This window comes from Hirsutella rhossiliensis (genome assembly GCF_020360975.1).
Source record: "Hirsutella rhossiliensis strain HR02 chromosome Unknown scaffold00003, whole genome shotgun sequence".
Lineage (NCBI taxonomy): Eukaryota > Fungi > Ascomycota > Sordariomycetes > Hypocreales > Ophiocordycipitaceae > Hirsutella > Hirsutella rhossiliensis.
Genome location: NW_025408669.1, coordinates 4,876,941 through 4,891,716, shown reverse-complemented (window position 1 = coordinate 4,891,716; position 14,776 = coordinate 4,876,941). Strand labels below are relative to the sequence as shown.

The 14,776-nt window shown below is 61.1% G+C and overlaps 6 protein-coding genes across 6 annotated transcripts; 3 read left to right on the top strand and 3 right to left on the bottom strand.

The window, feature by feature from the left end:
- Positions 1-403: 403 nt before the first annotated feature.
- On the top strand, positions 404-1,960 carry HRG_03753 (aminotransferase class I and II domain-containing protein; the record flags this gene model as incomplete). The annotated part of the gene is made up of 3 exons (XM_044862224.1): positions 404-592; positions 641-700; positions 890-1,960. 3 exons carry the CDS (start codon positions 404-406, stop codon positions 1,958-1,960), a joined length of 1,320 nt encoding a protein of 439 aa, XP_044723250.1.
- A 558-nt stretch (positions 1,961-2,518) lies between these two features.
- Positions 2,519-4,244, bottom strand: HRG_03752 (carboxylesterase family domain-containing protein; the record flags this gene model as incomplete). The annotated part of the gene is made up of 2 exons (XM_044862223.1): positions 2,519-3,554; positions 3,643-4,244. The coding sequence occupies 2 exons, from the start codon at positions 4,242-4,244 to the stop codon at positions 2,519-2,521; spliced, it is 1,638 nt and encodes a 545-aa protein (XP_044723249.1).
- A 3,470-nt stretch (positions 4,245-7,714) lies between these two features.
- On the top strand, positions 7,715-8,961 carry HRG_03751 (uncharacterized protein; the record flags this gene model as incomplete). Its single annotated transcript, XM_044862222.1, has 3 exons — positions 7,715-7,889; positions 7,995-8,055; positions 8,142-8,961. The coding sequence occupies 3 exons, from the start codon at positions 7,715-7,717 to the stop codon at positions 8,959-8,961; spliced, it is 1,056 nt and encodes a 351-aa protein (XP_044723248.1).
- A 134-nt stretch (positions 8,962-9,095) lies between these two features.
- Positions 9,096-10,705, bottom strand: HRG_03750 (NMD3 family domain-containing protein; the record flags this gene model as incomplete). The annotated part of the gene is made up of 2 exons (XM_044862221.1): positions 9,096-10,578; positions 10,641-10,705. 2 exons carry the CDS (start codon positions 10,703-10,705, stop codon positions 9,096-9,098), a joined length of 1,548 nt encoding a protein of 515 aa, XP_044723247.1.
- A 445-nt stretch (positions 10,706-11,150) lies between these two features.
- HRG_03749 (pre-rRNA-processing protein ESF2) lies at positions 11,151-12,119 on the bottom strand (the record flags this gene model as incomplete). Its single annotated transcript, XM_044862220.1, has 1 exon — positions 11,151-12,119. The coding sequence occupies one exon, from the start codon at positions 12,117-12,119 to the stop codon at positions 11,151-11,153; it is 969 nt and encodes a 322-aa protein (XP_044723246.1).
- A 630-nt stretch (positions 12,120-12,749) lies between these two features.
- HRG_03748 (aldehyde dehydrogenase family domain-containing protein) lies at positions 12,750-14,258 on the top strand (the record flags this gene model as incomplete). Its single annotated transcript, XM_044862219.1, has 3 exons — positions 12,750-13,154; positions 13,209-14,093; positions 14,145-14,258. 3 exons carry the CDS (start codon positions 12,750-12,752, stop codon positions 14,256-14,258), a joined length of 1,404 nt encoding a protein of 467 aa, XP_044723245.1.
- Positions 14,259-14,776: the final 518 nt, after the last annotated feature.

The window sequence follows — 14,776 nt, the reverse complement described above, 5'->3', positions numbered from 1 at the left end:
ATTCGTAATTGTCCGCTGCAGTCTGCAAACTGGACTTCTTCATGCCTGCCAACGCCCGAGCTGCTCTGGTGTGGCACTGCCAGTTAAGGGATCAGGCCCGAGGTCGGCATCCGCACTAACACCGGCAAAGGTACCTACAGCAGCCGAAGACGCTCTACCTCGGATAGCTCCCCGCATTCTGCATCCCCCGCGCACGTCTCGTCGTCTCCAGCGCTCTCCCAACCACGTCTTCCTTTCTCCAGCACCCAGCCACCGCTGTCGAATTACTGACGCGCAGGCTCCTAATCACCTATTATTAGCACCGTCGGTACACCTCGTACGCGGCCCATAGCGCGCCGACACCGCCCCTCCCCTCCCCTAACTTACCCCTTCCCCCCACTATCCATCCCTCTACCATCCCACCATGGCCCCTCCGCCTTCACCAGCTTCTTCTTCCCTCGCGCGTCTCGGCAACATCGCAAACCACGTCTCGCCCGCCATGGCTTCCGTTACCAGCTTCCCTGCCGACGCCGTGCCCCAAGCCCCCGAAGATGCCCTGTTTGGCCTCGCCCGCGCCTTCAAGGCCGACTCGAGCTCCGACAAGGTCGACCTGGTATGCCACCTCTGCAGAGCTCGGACTGACTCACGCTCACGCTCATAGGGAATCGGAGCCTATCGCGGCGACAATGCGAAGCCTTGGGTCTTGCCAGTTGTCCAGAAGGTAGGCCACCACAGACTGATTTGCGTCTCGTCCACCCGGGCGAAACCTGCACTTTGAGGAGCCTCCCTGTGATGCCGCCGTCTCGATGCTGCCTCGTACCATCCCGGCGTTCCCTTGGCCCCCTTCCCTTACGATTGCCTCGCACTCTCCTGCCATGGCCGAGCTGACCCCGCGTGCCTCCCATGACAGGCGGACGAGATCCTCCGCAAGAACCCGGAGCTCAACCACGAGTATGCCCCGATCGCCGGCCTCCCCGAATTCACCTCCAAGGCGGCCGAGCTGATTCTCGGGGCCGACTCGTCTGCCCTCAAGGAGAAGCGCACCACGTCGCTCCAGACCATCTCCGGCACCGGGGCCGTCCACCTCGGAGCCCTTTTCCTCGCAAAGTTCTACAAGGGCACCCGGACGGTCTACCTGTCCAATCCCACCTGGGCCAACCACAACCAAATCTTTGGAAATGTCAACCTAAAGACGGCCCAGTACCCCTACTTCTCCAAGCAGTCCAACGGCCTCGACTTTGACGGCATGAAGGCGGCCATTCGCGACGCCCCCGAGCGCTCCATCATCCTGCTTCACCCCTGCGCCCACAACCCGACGGGCGTCGACCCGACTATGGACCAGTGGAAGGAGTTGGCCACCATCATGAGCCAGAAGAAGCACTTTCCCTTCTTTGACTGCGCCTACCAGGGCTTTGCCTCCGGCGACCTGGCTCGCGACGCTGCCGCCATCCGCTACTTTATCGAGCAGGGCTTCGAGCTCCTCGTCTGCCAGAGCTTCGCAAAGAACTTTGGCCTGTACGGCGAGCGCGCGGGATGCTTCCACTTTGTGACGAGCGCCGGCCCCGAGGCCACGACGACCATTCAGAGAATCGCATCCCAGCTCGCCATTCTCCAGCGATCCGAAATATCCAACCCCCCGCTGTACGGGGCTCGCATCGCCAGCATCGTCCTCAACGACGCCAAGTTGTTCGCCGAGTGGGAGGACAATCTGCGCACCATGTCGGGCCGCATCATCAGCATGCGCAAGGAGCTACGCTCCAAGCTCGAGTCCCTCGGCACGCCCGGCACCTGGAACCACATCACGGACCAGATCGGCATGTTCAGCTTCACAGGCCTGTCCGAGGCCCAGGTGCAGAAGCTGCGGGACGAGTACCACATCTACATGACGAAGAATGGCCGCATCAGCATGGCGGGCTTGAACAGCCGCAACATTGACCACGTGGCGCGGGCCATCAAGAAGGTGGTTGAGCAGAGTCAGTGAGCATCGGTTACCCATTGCAGCAGGCCCCTACCCGAACCTCTCCGCTCCTCTTCCTTGGTCTTTCTTTCGTATGCCGCTCCACCTCGTCCAAGGGCCGGAAGGTCTGCACGGCAGGTGTACCAGGTATTGCTAGACGCAGAGAGGCGGAACGAGCCTACATAATAAACCCTTTTCGTTTACCTGCCATGATCCCCGGTGGGCCCACAGGGCTGCACTGTCTTTAGACACGCAGCCCTGAGACGTTCTCAGATCCTACGTAGGGAAGGGCAGTGGTTGCAAGTTGAGTTGTACGCATTGAAGCTCGATTGGTAGACATGGAAGGAGAAGTTGGAGGCATATCTGACCTTGAGAAAAGTATGTACAGGAAACCCTGAAGATAGCCCATGTGTTGGATCGTTGACGTCGTACCCATACCATCATATACGCTGAGCTGAATATGACACAGTAGAAGAGAGAAACGAAGAATATACAAAGGCATGTACAGTTCTTTGCCGGAGAACAGGGGAGGAGCAAGACATATACAGGCGGCGGCACAAACCGCGGGGAGGGAAGACGGGCTCACGTCAAGGTGGCTGCGTCGTAGATGCTCTTGTAGAGGAAGCACATGCGGTCGATGCGGGCGGGGTTCTCGAGGGCCATGGCGGGCTGGCCGGTGCCGTCGTCGCCGCCGGGGCGGACGCCGGCGCCGAAGACGGCGACCTCCAGGGCGGACCGCCAGCCGGGACCGCGGGCCGGGTCCCTGGCGAAGTCGGCCCAGGCCTTTTGCATGGCCCTGCTGACCTCGGCCTGGTAGGGGGTTGCGCCGGCGCGCGGGTAGGTGCCGTGGACGAGCGAAATCTCGGCAGAGTGGTATGCTCCGCTTCCGGGGAATATTTGCGTGTTGGAGAAGGTTGCGTTAAAGTAATAGCGCCACGAGGGGATGCCGACGGCGGCGCTCTCCTCGGCGACGACTTTTGCGGGGCAGCCAAAGTTGAAGTCGCCGAGGATGGCGGCGAGCTGCCTGTTGACGGGGCCGAGGCCGCCGTCGGGCCGGTAGGTGCCGAGCAGGGTGCTGATGAGCTTTGTCGAGTTCGCGGGCAGCAGCTTGGCGAGGAAGCCCTGGATGTCGGTCTGGCCGTAGACAAAGACGCCGCCCTCGTCGGCGTTGCTGCCGATGAGGATGGGCACGCGGGCGATGCGGCCGGGGGCGGCCGGGGTGGAGCGGCGGCGGTCCTGGCGGCCGGAGCCCCTGTAGGTGGCGCCGCCGTCGTAGATGGGAGCAAAGGTCAGGGCCTGGCGCTCGACAATGTCCTTGAGGCGAGAGGCGGGCAGGGCGCGGACGCAGGCGAGGGCGCCGCCGGGGATGTCGCAGCCGGCGGCCTTGACCAGCTTCTGCCACGAGTCGGCCGATTTGCGGTTGGGCGTGGCGATGGAGCCCTGGCCTGACTGCATGATGGCGCCGGCAAAGGGTACGGGCTCGGGCGGGTTGGTGACGAGCACGTCGACGCTACCGGCGCCAGCGCTCTCGCCAAAGAGTGTCACGCGCTTGGGGTCACCTCCAAAGGCGCGGATGTTGCGCTGCACCCATTCTAGGGCCATGCGCTGGTCGAGGAATCTGATGGTGAGTGTTAGTCCTGACACCGGTTTTTTTTTATAAAGAAAATAAAAAAACAGGGGGAGAAAGACAAGGACGGTAAACCCACCCGAGGTTCTGCTCGGACTGGGGCTTCTCGGGCGAGCCGGGGAAGCCAAAGACGTTTGTGCGGTAGTTTGGCGAAACGACGATGACGTCCTGGTTCTCGGCAAAGCTCGCACCGTCATACAAAGGCAGCGAGCCCGTACCAAAGGAGAAGGCGCCGCCAAAGAGCCAAAACATGACGGCCTTGGAGCCCTCGGCGGCGCCGGCGGGCACGAAGACGTCGAGGTACAGGCAGTCCTCGCTCTCGCCGGCGGGGGGGCCCGGGGTGCTGAACCACCGGATGGCGCGGTTGCGGACATCATCCGGGTAGTTAAACTTTTGGACGCAGGCGGGCTTGGGCCGCGAGGCGTCGTAGATGCCCTGCCACTGCGGTGCGGGCCGGGGCGGGTCGAAGCGGACGGGGGGCGCGGCAAAGGGCACGCCGAGAAAGCGGTTGACGGCGGCGGGCGACGCGGTGCCGGCGACGCGGCCTGCCTCGAGCGTCACCGTGGGCCGGCTCGCCTCTGCAGGGCTGTTGCCGCCGCCGCCGGGGCTGGCCAGCGGCTGGCCAGCGGCCTGGGGTAGGAGGGCGAGGAGGGCGAGGGCGAGGTAGACGGCGGGCGTCATGGCTGCGAGGCTTGTCTGGGAGCAGGCTGACAACCAGGAGAGGCGGCTGGGCTTTTTGATATCGACTCAGTTGTTCAAGACCCAGAGAGAGAGACATACAGTATGAGGGGACTGAGACTCCCTTGCGTCGTCGTCTACCGGCTTTGATTTATAGAAAGAGACATGGCATCGGGAAAAAGAAACGTGCGGGCGTTCGGACAGATTTGCCGGCCTGTCATGCCGTCCAACGGGTCTGAGTCTGACCATGCGGAGAAGGGCAGGCAACACCCAGCCAACGGCCCCCTCCTCGGTCCGCCCGACCCATCAGCATGGGTGGTAGAGAAAGGCTCGTCGCCATGGCTCGTCGCCAGCTGCTTCGCTCCGGAGAGCCAGAGGCGGTGGAGGTTGTTGGGCGGTGAGCCTCGGCGGAAGCGCCGTGGCCGTTGCTCCACGCGGACCCCCAATCTTTCTCCCCAGGAGACTTTTTCCAGTGGAGGGGTGGATGATTTGCATGCGAGGCTCCTCTTTTCTTTTCTTTTGGGAAAAGCGTCCCTGGCTATGCGGAGGCAGTCCGAAGAGGCGTCAGACGCTTGTGGGAGGGAGAAGCAGTCTTTCGCTGCATACAAAGGAGTTGGGACAAGGACAATGTCAGTCAGTCAAGCCACCACGTTTTTGGCTCGACGGGCGCTCACGTGGCGGAAGAGTGGCGCTGGGGTTTGCTAGAGACTGCGCCATGGGGGCTACAGGGCGAGAGGTTCTGGGTACAAGGAATCCCCAGACATGCTTCCATCACATGAAGCAGTAGGAATCGCTCAATCGCCCTTGGCTGCGCCCAATGCAAATGCATTATTTTCCAAGCTGCACTCCAGCATGTTTCGCAGTTTCTTGAGAGAAAGAGGGAGAACCAGGGCGATGCGCGGGCCGGGAATGACGTCATCGCTTTGTCGCACGTTCAAGTAGCGAGGACTTGCTTATAGCCTACTTGTAGACGTGCGCCCAGCATACGGAGTAGTTATGCGCCCTTAAATTGCGGGGGGGGGAGGGGTCTCTCGGCAGGCCGTCACCACTAACTCCCTCTGGCAAGGCAGCGGCCAAACCATGCCGCCTTTGTTCTTACATACGATCGAAGACACAAGCGAAACAGGCGTAACTTGGCACAGTGGTGTAGTGCTAATTACAGCCCCCAGCGCCGGACTCAGACAAGCCTGCGGGCCCTTGTGGCCGTGTCCGCGACCGACGAGCCGTGGCCTACTGAACTGTAATGTTGCAAGTGCCGAGGACCGGCACACCTGCCCTTTATGTCGAGTATTACTATTTGTACACAAACACATCGCTATTCGTACAAAATTCCCATTTTTAGTATACGTACTATTATTAACACCAGCCCGCCCCGCCCATTTGTACCGCGCCCGCATGGCAGGTACTTAGCGGTACCGCCCAAATGCCGGCACCCGCGCCTGCACCCGCCCATACACATGCACCCCAAATTTGAAGCTATCACCAGCGCCGCGATGCCCTGACCAAACGCGGGAGCTACAGCCATTGCGGCCTTGCACCGGGCGACTTACAACCCAGCTTGGCCTGTCTTGTGCCTACACGATCCTTCAGTGCCTTTAAGCCGGGCTAATGCTAGAAAAGCGTAATGTGCTTGCATGATATCCAGTGGCTTAAGAAGCTGTTGGTAAAGACACCCCCCATTTTAGGTAGATTTAGCCACTACCTAACGACTACTCTAAGGACCTCGAGGAGCCGATGCTTTAAATCTGCGACCCCGACGTTGTTATAGTTACACGCGGCCGGCCCCGTAAAAACCGAGTTACTTACACCAAACTCCTCACGGCGAGGGGCATCACAGCCGGCATCACAGCCGACATCACAACCGGCATTACAGTCAGATCACAGTCACATCACAGTCACAGCCGCCACATCCGGCATCACAGTCACAGCCGCCACAGCCGGCTACGCGGGCATCGCAACTACCCAATTCGAGTCAGGCCAGCTCAAGGCGGCTTCGTCGGGCCTTGGAGGAGTCGTTGAGTGGGAGGCTAGACTAAGTGGGCGCCGCCGCCTATACAGCCGTGAGGACCAGAAGGGCCGGATTTAACACTGGCGGGCCGGATTGTTGCAACCTCCTGCTGAAGGCTCGGAAATGCGTCGTTATTTGAGCGAATTGAGGCGCGGGTGCGGACATTTGGACCCTTGGCCGACGACGCCATCTATCCCGATATCGAATCTTTGCATCATGTGCGCTGCAGTTGCCCTCAAGCACCCGAGCCACGCTTCTTGTCGCACGTCGTACGTTGAAGGGGAAGCTGTGGGGTATGCCAAGACAAGACCAGAGACGAGACCAAGGGGGTGCCTCGAGGTAGAGCGACACAGCCAAGGGAAGTAGAAACACTCGTAACAGCATGGCAGCATCTACCCACCTCGTTCATCAAGAATAGTAGAGTCAACCATGTGAAGAAACGGTGGCGTTTTCGTTCAGGAGAGCGACGGCGTGTGCGGTGAAGAAACGAGTAAGCCGGCCAATATCTCGCTCCTGCTCTCCTCGGGATGGGAAGACGCGGGTAACTTAGATTGTCGCTATAGCAGGGCTCGGGTGATTGATTTCTAAACTTGGTTGATGAAAGACTTGCCAGGGGGGGGGCAACACCAGGGCAACCGCAGACAGTCCAACACGGCAAATGTCAACATGACGTCGGGCAATTTCTGTGCCAGAGGACAGGTATGCTCGATTTGGAGCTTCAATGGACAAGGCGTCGCCGTGAGAAACCGACGTCGGAGGCGGCATTCAAGTCTGTCTTCTCCGGGACCGAAGCTCTCGGAAAGCGACGCGGGTCCACTGGGACGGCTTGCCCGGGCGGCGGGAATGTGCCGGCTCCGGCGCCGGGGAGCCATGATTGGACGGAAAATCAGGTGCCTGCAGGAGCCCGGCGGCGTCGTCCGTCCGGCACCAACAGTCGGCGCGGCTGAGCCGAGGGACGCATCCCGTTGGGCGGGCGATACCACGTCATCGGCACTGGACATCCCCAGTGACGTGCTCCTTCATTTTTCAATTGCAAGTTGAACTCCTCGGAGCCTCGAGGGGGAGAAGAGACGGTATGTTCTGGTGCATGAGGCAGACTGCCTACCCTGTACCCCCTCCACCTTTGCATCGTGGGCATGCCTCGAGCCCGGGAGACTTGTAACAGAAATCTCCGGCCGCCATTTTCCCGTCGTTTCTGTACGCGACTGTCGTGTGCCACGATTGCTTTGAGTTTGCGACACGCGATGTTGTACGAGTGCAGGGTGGCCGTCACCCAATCCGCAATTGGCACTCCAAGGTACTTGCTCATCCACCTGTCGTGCACGCTCACATTCGGTATTCTCTATCGCGAACCTCCCTCGCAGCCCTATCCATTTCCACAACCTCAATTCCTCGCTCCCGCTCCTGCTCCCACCATCGCACCCGCCCGCGCACCTGCTGCTCCTCCTCCTCCGCCCTCGCCACCATGGCGCGCCGGCTGCCCTGGAAGCAAAAGCAAAGCAGCCCATCGCCCAAGCCCTCGGCCAAGCCCAGGCCCGACAGCCCCGTCGCGTCTCCAGAACAGCCAAGCCTCCCCGCGAGCACGCCGCCACCTCGCGCCTCGCCCACGCCGCAGCGACGTCGCGTCCACGGCTCTCCAGGTGAGACGCCCTCCCTGTGATGGCGATGGGATGAAGCAGTAGCCCCAGTACTTCGTTGCTCGTGAGAGAAAAGGGCTGACGCCTCGGGGCCGGGGACAGCAGCAGGCCTGTTTGAACTTCTTCGCAGCCCCTCGACGTCGCCGCCGCCAGAGCCGCCACCGGAGCAGTCTGTATCCCGTCCTCGTTCTCCCCCCTTCACCTTGACGATCGGAGGTCTGGTGCAGTCGCTCATGCCTTGCTTTTGATCCGCAGGCCCATGATCCCCTCCGACGACCGCTACCGCATGGTCGAGGACGAATTCCTGCACACGGCGCAGCGCTTCACCACGCACCTCCACCGCGCAGAGTACAACCGCCTCAAGGCCCGCGCCAAGAGCCAGCACGCCCTCACCATCCGCGCCATCGAGCGCCCCGTCGTCGGGCCCCAGACCGCCACGGCGCGCCTGCGCGACGCCGCCTTCAAGCGCGCCGCTCGCCAGCGCAAGGTCCTGACGCCGCGGCGGGCCCGACAGGCGGCCGATGGCGATGGCGATGGCGATGGCGATGATGATGCGCCGTGGGTCGGCACCACCCTCCAGGGCCTGATGGAGACCCCCCGCGGCGAGGCTCGCTGCATATCATCGTCCTGCGCACCCGCGACTCACCCGACAACCCGCGCCGCTGCCGGCTACCAGCAGCCCACCGTCGCCGCCGCCGCCGCCCGGTCGACCCCCCGACGACAGACTCAGAATTCCAATGCATCCCCTCTTCCTCCGCCAAGTCGGCGCAATCTACCCGCCACGGTAGCAGACCAGGCTACATTCCACGTTGACGCCCCTTCGCGGGGTAACGGCGTGCGAGACATCGTCACGCGGGACCGCACCCGAGACAGCGCGCGAGACAGGCGTGGCAGGGTGGATCTCGAGGGGCGGCATGCGGGCGGCAGCGACGAGGACGCGACGGATGACGATGACCCGTTTAGCATCAACCGGCGGAGGATGCGGCGGGCAAAGTCGAGGGCCCAGCTGCGCAAGAACGACGACAGAGATCCCCCCAGAAAACTGTCCCCGGACACGATACCATCCTTTTTATAAAGCGCCGCCTCCTTGCGCGGGCGTAGGTAGCCAAGACATGCTTCACGCACCTGGACCTCCATGCCACGAACCATTCGCAATGCACAGAACGGAGCCAAGGTCGAACAGAATGATGGAAACGACGCATCAACCAGCTATGTATCATGCATCGTGAGCTCCTCGAAATCATCCAGCAGCTCCTCCATATTCACCCGCGGCACCCCGTCATCTCCATCATCCTCCGTCTCCGCCACGCTCATCTCCTCGTCGGCCCGCTTCTTTTCGTTCTTGTACAGCGCCAGAGCTGCACGCAGCTCCTCGTCCTCCTCAACGTCCTGCAGGAACAGCTCGTACTCGCGATCCATGCGTTCCTGGTCCGCCTTCTTGGGCAGAAGCTCGCCCTCGTCCTTGTCCAAGCGCTTAAGCTTCCAGTTGCGGCGGCGATTCCTCCGGCGGTGGGGGTAATGCTTCTTGACCAAGACGACATCCGGTATCGTCGACGAGTACGTGTTGGACTCCTCAATCGCCTCAAAGTCGGGATTGTTGAACATTGTCCCCGTCAGCAAGTATCCCATGGCCGAGTCGCCGGGCTGCAGGTAGTGGCCGAGGTGCGTCCTGGTAAAGTACGTCTTGTCGTTGACGGCGAGGTCGGATGCGCGAGCAACCGTGGCCTCGGAAAGCACCCATTTCCCTCTCCGGGTAGGCGTCTGCTCGATGTCCATGACAACGAACTCGATCAATTCCCGGGCATCGGCCAGAGACGCGAAAGGGGCGCGCCAGTAGATGGGTGCGCTGATATCCGCAGTCTGCAGCGTTTGGGGGTCAAGCAGGTACACCGAGGTGCCGATCTTGTGACACAGGACCAGTGGCGAGATGTTTCCATATTGCTTGGCCAGCTTGATGGGCATGGCAACGAGGTCGTCTCTGCATATCGGCACCAGCTCGGCGGAATAGGAAAACTTGAACGACTTTTTTGACGTGTGGACATCCTGCGAAATCAGCTCCTGAGAGGCCTTGACTTTTACGGGCACCACCGAGTTGAGGAAGTCGATGAATTTCTCGGCCTGGTTCCTCTGGGAAAAGAAAAAGTCGATGCCGTCCTTGGCTTCCCTGATATTGAGGGTGTCCCGGTGAGCGCCGTGCTTCATCATTAGCTGCTCGAGGAAGAGAAAGGTGCGCTTGTGAAGGACCTTTTGCCGGACCTGGACGCAGGCCCTCCAGACGTTGGCCGTGTACGACTTTGCGCACTCTGGGCACTGCTGCGTGGCCACGACGTAGATGACCTCGAAGCTCTGCTGGAGGAGGACGCCTTCCTGGACCGAGTCTTGGATGGTGAGCTTGACCTTTATCCGGCGCGAGTGGGGTTCTGTCCAGATGAAGCTCGCATCGACGACGCGGACCTTGTTGAGGCCGCGGAGTTTCTTGAGACACAGGGCCAGCAGTTCGCGTGACTCGGGCATGGCCACGACCCAGCTTGTCGGGGGCATCAGCCACCGGTCGCAGTCGCGGCAAAAGTTGAGCGTGGCTTCGCGCTGGACGCCCTGGGAGATGTCGACGGTGAGCTTGACGCAGGCGAAGCACAGGGCGCCGGTGGCCGTGGTCCCGTCAATGGGGGCGCCGCAGTTGCAGCAGAGGATTCTGGAGACGGGGAAGATGTCAGCGGGTAAAGAGCCTGGCGGGGAATGGGTTGGGCGACGCACGTTGCGCCCGTCTGTTGCGGGCCACCGCCCATGGCCACGGGGGCCTCGTCGATGTCCATGGACATGGTGTTGGACGATCAAGGATGGAGATGCGATGAGGGGATTTGATGTAGATGGTTGAGGCGCGAATGCAGAGCGAGCGAAACTGAGGGACAGAAAAATGTTTGCCCCGCTGCTTGATAAGCAGTCCCAAGCACCTTATCGGCCGGCCGCCACAGCGGGGGGGGGCTCTGGAGGGCCTAGGCTGGTGGGGCGGTAGGTTGTTGCGCTGCGGTACAGTAATTACAGGCCGAGCGAGGCCCTATGTACAGCACTGTACTGTATTTAATTATTTAATTATTCTCGGGCTGGAGCAGAGACGCAGCGCGGCACCTTGGCTCGAGATTCTTCCACATGGAAGTGAGCATGGTCAGTTTTGAATATAAAATCTGCACTCTACAGAAGCCTGAAGCTGTTCCAATGTCCAATCCCAAACACCGTGCCGCTTGCATGCGCCGAATCAACGCCGACCTAGAAAATCCTGCTCAGCACTCGGGTGACCTGCTCGGGCTGCTCCTCAGCATCCGTCATCTTCCTAATCTGCGGCACCTGCTTAAAGGTCCGGGCCCGCTCTGCCGGCGCGACGGCCTTGTCGTCGTCGGCCTTCCTCTTCTTGGCCTTGGCTTGCATGCCGTCGAGCATCTTGGCCCGCTCCACGTTCCTCACAAACTCCTTGTTTTCCTTGGTGGCCTTGCTAATCTCGGCCCTCATGCGACTTGTCCTCTCGGCATTCTCTGAGGCAATCTGCTCCGTCAGGTGGTGCCACTTGAAGCCCTTGAGGTACAAGAGGTTCCAGATGTCGTCGTGGTAGTAGTTGCCTTTTTTGCCGCCAATGATGTGCGCGTTGAGCAGCTCGCAGACGGCCTTGGCGTCCCTTTTCCTGACAAACTCGACCCATCCCTCTGTGTAGAGGCGCTTCTTGTTTCCGCCGGCCCGCACCCGGCGGGTGTGCGCGACGGGATCCTCGGGGGCGAGGAATATGCGGTTGATGGTCCCGTACGGCTCGAGGAGGGAGCGCAGCTTGGCGGGTTTCATAAACGGCGGTATCCTGGAGAGGAATACGACTCCAGACTTTTTAATCGCCTTTTCAGAGGCGACGAGGTTCTTTTTGGTCAAGGGCCTGGTGATGTCTGGAAGCTCGGTTTCCAGCTTTGGTTTGGATTGCTTCGCCTTGGCCGTGCCGTTGTCTTTTGGCGCCTCTTCTTTATCGTCTTCTCTGCCGCTTCCTTCAGGAGCCTTTTCGTCGTCCTTTTCGTGGTCACTGGAATTATCACTCTCTGCGTCGCTAGCCTCGTCGCCACGTCGGCGGCTGTCGACTTTGCGCCGTTTGCTGGCTCTGTGGCCGCCCTTGGCCATGTCATCGTCCGAGTTGTAGTCGTCGACATGGTCGCCCTCGCTGTCAGACGCATCGAGGAACTCGTTTCGCTCTGGGGGTGCCATGGTGCGGCGGCGGCTGGGACTCTTGCGCGTAAGTCTGGGAAGAGATGAGCGGAGGAATCGAGATTGGGGAAAAGTCGAATCATATCGATAAGAAGACCCGGCCCCACTTAATCTTTGGAGGGGTCGCGTACAGTAAGTTGAGGTACTCGAAGCCTGGCGAAGACGGGCACACATCTTGAAAACCCCGAACTTCTGATGAGAGCTCCTTTTCTGACAGCTGAGAGTCTTCAGAGTCTCGGAGGGGTCCCAATCTCTCAGGGCCACGCGTCCGAGGGTTGCTTTGGAATGACCCCTGTTCGAGAGCTCCGTTTGCGATGGCGGCCCACAAACCACTTCCTCCTCGGTGCGCCGTTGCGCGGCTGGCGGCTAATGCTTCTGCTAAGCCGGTACCCGCATCCACCGGGGCCTTGCGTAGCCGATACTCGCTCGGCGCGGCGTCTTTGATGGAGCCGCCTGGTTCCGGGAACGCAGCAAGGGGCCGCGGGGCAGGTGCCCTGATAGGACGCAACGAGGCCAAGCTCCCTCCATCTCGCCCACCTTGCTCCAAACCTCTCATCCTGCCCAGCCCACGTCCGCCTCCAACGGCCACAGACTATACAACTCTTCACCAGAGCTCAGCCGTCGCCCGCCATGTCTGTCGAGGTCATCACCACCATCTCCCCAACCACCAACGAGGCCATCCTCACCCGCAACGGCGTCTCGCAGGCCGACTTGGAGCTGCTGCCCAAGGTCGCCACCGAGGCTTTCCAGAGCTTCCGCAAGACGACTCTGCGCGAGCGACAGGATGTCGTCAGGAAGTTTCTCAAGGGCCTCTCGGACCGCCAGGGCGAGCTGGCCGAGGAATTGACGGTCCAGATGGGCCGGCCCATTGCCTTTGCCGCGACCGAGGTGGCCACCGCGGTCAAGCGCGGTGAGTACATGCTCAAGATTAGCGACGAGGCCCTCAGGGACACGGACGGAGAGCCTGAAAAGGGTTTCAAGCGCTTCATTCGCAAGGTGCCCGTCGGTCCTGTCCTCGTCCTGTTTGCGTGGAACGTGAGTCGCAGCCCCCTCGCCACCGCCAGGCGCGACGTCTAATCCCTGTCTCAGTATCCCTACTTGATTCTCGTCAACTCCCTCATCCCCGCCATCCTGTCTGGCAACACGGTCATTCTCAAGCCGTCGCCCCAGACCCCCACCGTCGTCGAGCGCGTGGCCGAAATCTTCTCTGCTGCCGGCTTGCCCGAGGGCGTCCTGCAGTACTTTCACTGCGGCTCACCCACCATCATGGAGACGATTGTGCGGGATCCCCGGGTCGCCCTCGTGTGCTTTACCGGCTCCGTGGCCGGTGGGCTGGCGGTGCAGAAAGCGGCCGCCGACCGCATCGTAAACGTCGGGCTGGAGCTGGGCGGCAAGGATCCGGCCTACGTGAGGGGCGATGTCGACGTGGCCTGGGCCGCCGAGGAGCTTGTAGACGGTGCCGTCTTCAACTCGGGCCAGAGCTGCTGCTCGGTGGAGCGCGTCTACGTCGATGACAGCATCCACGACGCCTTTGTCGAGGCGGTCCAAAAGGTGCTCAAGGACTACAAGCTGGGCGACCCGTTTGACAAGGCCACGCACGTTGGACCCGTCATTTCCAAGCGTTCCAAGGAGACGATTGAGGCGCACGTCAAGGACGCCTTGGACAAGGGGGCCAAGGATGCGACGCCGGAAAATGAGAGCTTCAACGACGCGCCCGCAAAGGGCAACTTTGTGAAACCCACGCTGCTCACGGGCGTCGATCACAAGATGCTTGTCATGACGCAGGAGACGTTTGGCCCTGTGATTCCAGTCATGCGGGTCAAGGGCGATGACGAGGCAGTCCGGTTGATGAATGATAGCGAATTTGGACTGACGGCCAGCATCTGGACCAAGGATACCGAGCGAGGATACCGACTGGCCGAGGAGGTCGAGGCAGGGACGGTCTTTGTCAACCGATGCGACTACCCGAGTCCGGTATGCATTCCCGACCCGACCTGGGCTTGCTTTTGCGCTGACACGCGACAGGATCTTGCGTGGACCGGGTACAAGAACTCGGGCAAGGGCCAGACGCTGGGCCGCTTCGGCTTTGAGCAATTTGTCAAGTCCAAGAGCTTCCACGTCAAGGAGTACACCAAGTAGCGCAAAAAGGAAGCCTTCTGCGCCGGCTGCTGCAGGACGCCGCCCCGGCACCCCCGAAACCCCGGCCACCGGGTCGAGATTAGCGAGAGATGTCTCCCTCCCGTCCCATCCACCCATGTTACATACCCCTATGCGATTGGCACGCGACCGGGATCTGACGGGGCAGGATGGGCCCTTGTGGCGCGAGATGGACACTGTGTTGGTGGCGGCAAAAACGGGCAACAAAGGGTCCTTTGCCCCGTGGCTGTCATGGCTGTTACGAGTTTCAATTTTTCCTCTCAATTGCAGGCATGGCGCGAAGCGACGTGAATGATTGGAAGCGAATGCCGTCACACCTCTGTGAGTATCCGGAGGGCGAGGCGTGTCTCGAGACGCCTTGGTCCCACCATGCGCAAGGGAGAGTGAAGGTGAGACGGAGTGGCTGGCCCGGCACACAGGCGCAGGAGCCGTTTGAGGCTCGCGATTCCTGGCCCTGGCCCTGGCCCAAGAGGGACGGCATCGCACAATGGACCCTGCAG